Source organism: Octopus bimaculoides, chromosome 16, assembly GCF_046866305.1.
Source record: "Octopus bimaculoides isolate indiv1 chromosome 16, ASM4686630v1, whole genome shotgun sequence".
NCBI lineage: Eukaryota > Metazoa > Mollusca > Cephalopoda > Octopoda > Octopodidae > Octopus > Octopus bimaculoides.
This window is the reverse complement of record NC_142943.1, coordinates 5,057,286-5,064,326: the sequence shown is the minus strand read 5'-3', so window position 1 is coordinate 5,064,326 and position 7,041 is coordinate 5,057,286. Positions and strand designations below refer to the sequence as shown.

The following is a 7,041-nucleotide window of genomic DNA, read 5'->3' as shown; positions in this document are numbered from 1 at the left end:
CTGCCAAATTAGATTGGAGCCTGGTGTAGCCATCTGGTTCACCAGTCCTCAGTCATATCGTCCAACCCATGCTAGCATGGAAGGCGGACGTTAAACGATGATGATAATGAGGATGATGATATTACATATATCGAATTGAACCATTAAACTCCTCGTGACAGTAGTCCAATGACTGGCGCAAATATATTAAAAAAATAAAATAAAATAATACACAATAAAATACTTAAAAGAGAAAAACACCGAAAAGTTTGTGTAAATATTTCACATTTTTATTTAACATTATTTACTGTTTTATTTATTTTTAATTTATGTCTGCTTTTTTTTCTTCCTTTTTACTTTCGCCAAATTGTTTTTTCTCTCCTCTTCTTCCTTGTTTACTAAAAATTCTTCGATGATAACTTTTGTACAACAGTTTGAGAGACAAAAAAAAAATGGGAAAAAAACGAAATAGATTCACATATGACATAAAAATAATTGAAATAAATTCCAAAATGAAAACTTCGCCGTCATTCGTTCAAATCCTTTAAATTATTGTTAATACCATAAAGTACGACTGGTGCTATTATTAGTACTAAGTTGGCGAGCTGGCAGAATCTTTTACGTTTTGGGTTCAAATCCCGCCGAGATCAGCTTTGCCTTTCATCTTCTTGGGTCGATAAAATAAGTACCGGTCGAGCACTGGGATCAACTAGCACCCTTCCTCCAAAATTTCAGGCCATTATTATTATTATTAATCCCAAAGATTGTGGATTGGTGGAATCGTTTGAGTGTCAGAAACGTGTTTCTTCCAGTTCAGTGTGTGTGTGTGGCCGTGTGCGTGTAAATGCGTATGGATTAAAACCTGCGGTGTTAATTCGGAAAGTACGAAATTCATGGCAATTTGGAAACAGATATTCAGAAATGACGAAATCGATGACAAATCGATAATAGTAAAAAATACAGAAAGAATTAAATAGTCTTGTTATATGCATATCTACGTGTGCATATACACACGCGTGTGTATTTTTGCATGTATGTATATTTACAGATATGGTTGTTTAAAGTTGGTTCCCTTTCCTTGGCATCATGTTTCTGTCTATAAAGTACAAAATTCTTCGTTTGAAGCTCTGCTATTAGTTCCCTGTTTTATTTTTTTTTAAATTCCTGTCAGACTAAACTGACTCGTTGCACGTTTTTGATTTTCAATCCTTTATATTATATAATATACACCCTCACGCTCAAATATATATATATATGTATATACAAAGATTTGCATTATAAATATTCCTAGAGAATATATGCTATTACATGACATTTTATATATAAACATTAATATACAACAATAGGGGTTTACTTTAGCAACCATTTTTTCCCATACTGCTGTGGTTTGATAGGACACAACTTGGGTGGGTTTGTGCTTTTGTTACGTACACCAATCTGACTTTCCTCACTCACGCAATCTGCTCGTCTGTGAGGTATTCAAGGAAGCATTTCATCAGCCAAACAGACTGAGGAAGCTTACATATGCTTAGCTATTGATCTTCTCTAGAAGCACAGTCTCCGGCTCAAACTGCTGTTTAGTGCCGCCTGAGTTGAAATCCTTTGGGAGACTGCAGAATGTATTATACTGAGAATTTGTGTGTTAAATACAGATGTGTGTATGACTGTGTTTACATCTGCCACTCGCTTATTCGAAAGTCACGACGTTCATACGGTGTTCTGGTAGGTATTTCTCCTGTCAACGAATCGCCCGCTCGCTTCGTACCTTCGAAGCCGTGTCGAATAAAAAATCCCTCACTTGAAAAACAGGTAAAGGTTAGCGTCAGGAAGACCAACCGGCTGTTAAATATTACTTCAATAACATATTAGCCAGACCCATGCTAGCATGGAACGACGTAAAACGAACGCACGTATGCATATGTGTACGTTTGTATATATATATGTATACGCAATTCACACACGATTCAGTCCTTGTGTGTTTGATGGTTGTACAGGCCCTCAGCCATCAGTTGCAAAGCCAAAGGGTTTTTAGGTCCAGAAACTTTCTTCATCTTGGCTCGTTTGTTCTGAAACCAGATTTTGATCTGCGATTCATTTAGTGCGAGTTCTTTGGCCAACGCTTGGCGCCTTTCTTCTGTCAGATACTTGCCAACATCAAACTCCAGTTTCAATCGATGAAGTTGCTCCGGAGTAAAAGCCGTTCGGGGTCTTTTTTCGTCAGCTTTCTTCTCTTTCCTTTTCATCTTCCGCGAGCGAGGACCTGGAAATACAAATTGAAATATTCAAAATTCAATAATAATAATAATAATAATAATAATAATAATAATAATAATAATAATAATAATAATAATAATAATAATAATAATAAGAAGAAGAAGAAGAAGAAGAAGAAGAAGAAGAAGAATAGTTGGCGTTAGGAAGGGCATCCAGCTGTAGAAACTCTGCCAAATCAGATTGGAGCCTGGTGTCGCCTCCTAGTCCACCAGTCTTCAATCAAATCGTCCAACCCATGCTAGCATGGAAAGCGGACGTTAAACGAAGAAGAAGAAGAAGAAGAAGAAGAAGAAGAAGAAGAAGAAGAAGAAGAAGAAGAAGAAGAAGAAGAAGAAGAAGAAGAAAGATGTTGGATTTTAATACCAAGAACGTAGGGAAACTTAGCAGCGAAAGCAGAAATCGTAACGGTTATCACAGAATCCTGAAGAACTATCGCAGCACTAAAAACAGTTGATATTAAGACAGACATGCAAGTGCTTCAAGAATTTTCCGTTGTTTGAACAGTTATCAAATTTTAGAGATTCTGAAGATTCAAGAGATGAAACCGATAGCCAGTGGGACTTATATTTCAAGTTTCTTGAAATAAATATTACTCAACACTAAGAATTTAATTTATTTTTATTCCCCTTAGCATTATACACGCATCCATATATGTGCATAAGTACATATTTATACATTTATAATCCACATTTTTCTTGCGTTAAATTTGATAATTCTTTAACAAAATAGAAAATAAGACACATATTGTTCACATCAAATATTTCCTAATCGCTTATTCTCTCTCTCTCTCTCTCTCTTCCTCATATACGCTTCGATTCCCTTTTCCATCTCTCTCTCTCTCTGACCACCTAGCCCTCATTCTATCTACTCCTCCCATCAATCAGTCTCTCTCTACAATAGCCCACACCTCTAAGTTATATACCCCACTTTTACTCTCTCAATCTCTCCGTCCCTATTTCCTATATATATATACACACGCACACACATATATATATACATATAGATACATATAAATATATATACATACACACACACACACACACACACACACACACACACATATATATATATACACACACACACATATATACACACACATACGCACATACATATATACATATACATGTGTCTATCTCGCCACTATTACCTTTCCCCATTTGAGATTCTTTAAATGGAAATTGGTTGGAAAATATTGGAAAGATTTCCAAGATTTTAATTTCTCTTTTGTGTCGCAGAATCAGGAAAGAAGCCAACAGAGCGGAACAGAAGGCTGCGCTGATGTATACACACATACAAATACAAACATACACATATACATAAAAACGCACGTATACATGCACACATAATTACATGTACACACACATACAAATAAGTGCATACATGGGTATGCGTATACATATAGATATATGTACATGTGTGTGTGTGTGTGTGTGTGTGTGTGTGTGTGTGTGTGTGTGTGTGTGTGTGTGTGTGTGTGTGTGTGCAAAGAAAGAAAAAATTCTTCATCCGTATATCCATATTGGCAGAGATACATAAGATATTGTTAGAAAGAAAGAAAACACAACAAACAAAAAAGAACCATTAAATATTCATATATTCATCTTTTCTACACAAAACACTTTATATAAATATTTTCTTCAAAACAGATACTTACCCCACCCACTTCATTCCTAACCCCCAAACTCTCCCTTCCCCTCGAAACATAAAAATGCATTTTCAAAAATTTAACTTGAACAAAAGCAAAGCGAAAACTACACATTATCATCATTCTTCTTATTATTGTTATTATTACTATTATTATTATTATTATTATTATTATTATTATTATTATTATTATTATTATTATTATTATTATTACTACCATTATTATTTTTATTATTATATAAGTTGAAAAATCTGCCCAAATCATCTCTTGTATTCTCAATAAATATCGATTTTATTTTCAAATATTGATAAATGTTTTCCTTCTGATTTCATGAATAACATATTCCATTCTATGATCTGTTAGCAAAAGAGAAATTCTAACCATAAATTTTCTCATGCTTACTGCTGTTAAACTGCCAAATCTTTATCTTCATCATTCTTACCATTTTCAATAGAATTTTTCAGAACTTTCTTTAAACTGAACTTTTCTTTACTTTAAAGTGTTTTTATCGCAACAAACTACAACTTCACTTTATTACAGAAACACTTCGCTGTCAATAGTTACAGCCTACCTTGCTGTAAGTCAGAACCATTGTTCGGAATAACAATTTACTACATAAATTTATTACAGCCGTTCATCCAAAATAACTTCAAGTAGGTACTGCACATGACTGACAACAGCCTACCTGGCTGTATGTAGGTACCAGTGTGGCAGATTTCATTGTACTATATCCACAACCAATATACTTAACTGTCAATAGTCCTGTTTACCTAGTTCTAAACCGATACTACGATGTGATTATCAAAGGTAATCTTTGTCTCCAACTTAATACGACAGTTGCGTTAGAACATGGAATATACGTTATTTACCTGGAGAGGACCTCTCATAAGAACTTCTCGTACATGCAAGCACTCGTAATTACATCGTCAACAGACTAAAATCGTCTGCTACGGCCACCGGAACGGTCAGATCTCGTAATTTCACCCTGCTATGAATCCCTCAGTGACAGATATCCAGCACTGGCATAACAGCCGAATCTCCCGTCAATGATATATATAGAATCTCAGTGTCTACTCAGACACTGATGTCGCAACTATCCTGTGGGCTTATTAAAAAATAATTAATAACGATCAAAGCAATATTAATACCAAAAGATAATCTTGATCTCCAGCTTAATGTGGAGGTTGTGTTAGAAAACAGAATACTGCGTAATTTACCCGAGAGAATCTCACACAATACCTTTTGGTATTGACACTGCTTCGGTCGTTATTAATTATTAGTTTGCAATATGATTTAGATCACTGTACTGAGTCCATGACCAAGACTCGTAACTATCAACAGCCCAGTCTGCTTAGCTGCAAGCAGATGCCACAATGCCCATGAATATGACCCGTAACTGTCAACAACGCAGTGCGTCCCTGTTAAAAATCCGAACCAGGAGTCCAATAGGAGTCCAATGGACACTCGATCAGCCCTCTACCACCTGCTCCACTGCTCTCATTTCGAGCGTGCCAACACCCTTCATATTGAAGTACAGTCAAAGTGGATGATGGTAGTAGTAGTAGTAGTAGTAGCAGTAGCAGCAGCAGCAGCAGCAACGACAGCAGAACGGTGACCTATATAGCCATCTATTCTCAAACTACAACAATAACAACAATGGCCAAGATGCCATCTTTTGTTTAGCTTTTTTTTCTGCATTTATTCTCTTTCATTAAAATGTTTTCCTTATCCAAATGAATATCGTGAAATCCCGTCATGTTAGAAGAGATCGCGAGATTTGTGACAATAATGTGACTCCTCTCCCCTCTACCCTTTTCATATCACTCCACAAGCATCACCAACACAGCCACCACCATGGCCAACACTACAACTGTCGGTTTCACCTCTAGTACCACTATCTCACCACTACTATTACTGCCACCACCACCATTACCACGTTCACTGTCATCACTACTACCAACATGACCATCACAACCAAATGACCCACCACTACGAATAATACCACTAGCGCCACAACCGTCGCTTGTAACAACCACCACCATCACCATCGTCATCACTATCACAATTTCCCCATACCCCACACACTACTTCGCTAAATACCACCAGCACCACCACCACCACCACCACCACCACCACCATCGCCGCCGCCAACAACAACAACAAGCTATCACTCATACTATATTACCAATTAAGGCAGCGAGCTGGCAGAATCGTCACCGCGTCGGGCAAAATGCTTACAGGCATTTCGTCCGTCTTTAAGTTCTGAGTTCAAATTCCACCTAGGTCGACTTTATCTTTCAACCTTACGGGACCGATAAAACTAAGTACCAGTTAAGCACTGGGGTCGATGTAATAGACTTAGCCCCTCTCCCTCCGAAATTGCTGGCCTTGTGTCAAAATTTGAAACTACTTTTACAATCATTATGTATATATACTCCAATAGCGCTATCGCAGAGCACCACCAGCATTAGCCCTCCATTTCAATTGATGCCACCACCAACACCATCACCACAATCCTCATCTCCATCATGTCCCCCGCCATCATGCCCCATATGCCATTCCCAGCCACCAGCTGTCAGCAGACAACATTATCTAACGTCAATGTAGAGCAGTCATTAACTGGATTGCTGCTCAAAACAACTACATCGTACTGTGTTCTTTTTCCCTGATGAAGTTTTAGGGTCTGAGACAAAACAAGACAGCAGAGACAGAAGGAGCGAAACAATTCAATTATATGTACACACACACACAGTCTCTCTCTCACACACACACACACAACACACTGAAAGAAGAAAAGAGATTGAGATAGACAATCAGATAAGATCGGAGTGGGCTTGTTATCTAGTCAACTCGTCAAATTGTAGCATTCGACATATGTCATACACACACACACACACACACACACATATATATATTCATACATGCATACACATGCATATATACACACAGAGGCAGCTTTGCAAACACGTAAACAGGCAAACATACGGTAGAGAGCCAGAGTCACATCTGGTCAACAGCTGTAGATACCTGAGTAAATACGGGATCTACGTGGTTACCAGTCGAGTACCAAGCAGTATGAATTTTCTTGCAGCTACAGCAATAGACCTAATAATACCAACACGTAGACAACTTAGAAATTCATA

The 7,041-nt window shown here is 37.3% G+C and overlaps 1 protein-coding gene across 1 annotated transcript in view; it reads right to left on the bottom strand.

The window, feature by feature from the left end:
- Window positions 1-247: 247 nt before the first annotated feature.
- Window positions 248-7,041, bottom strand: part of LOC106872216 (uncharacterized) — a 39,367-nt gene continuing 32,573 nt past the window's right edge. The window contains exon 2 of the mRNA XM_052974068.2: window positions 248-2,239. Within this exon, the coding sequence (XP_052830028.1) occupies window positions 1,944-2,239 (296 nt within the window). The 3' untranslated portion in view covers window positions 248-1,943. The remainder of the gene's footprint in view (window positions 2,240-7,041) is intronic.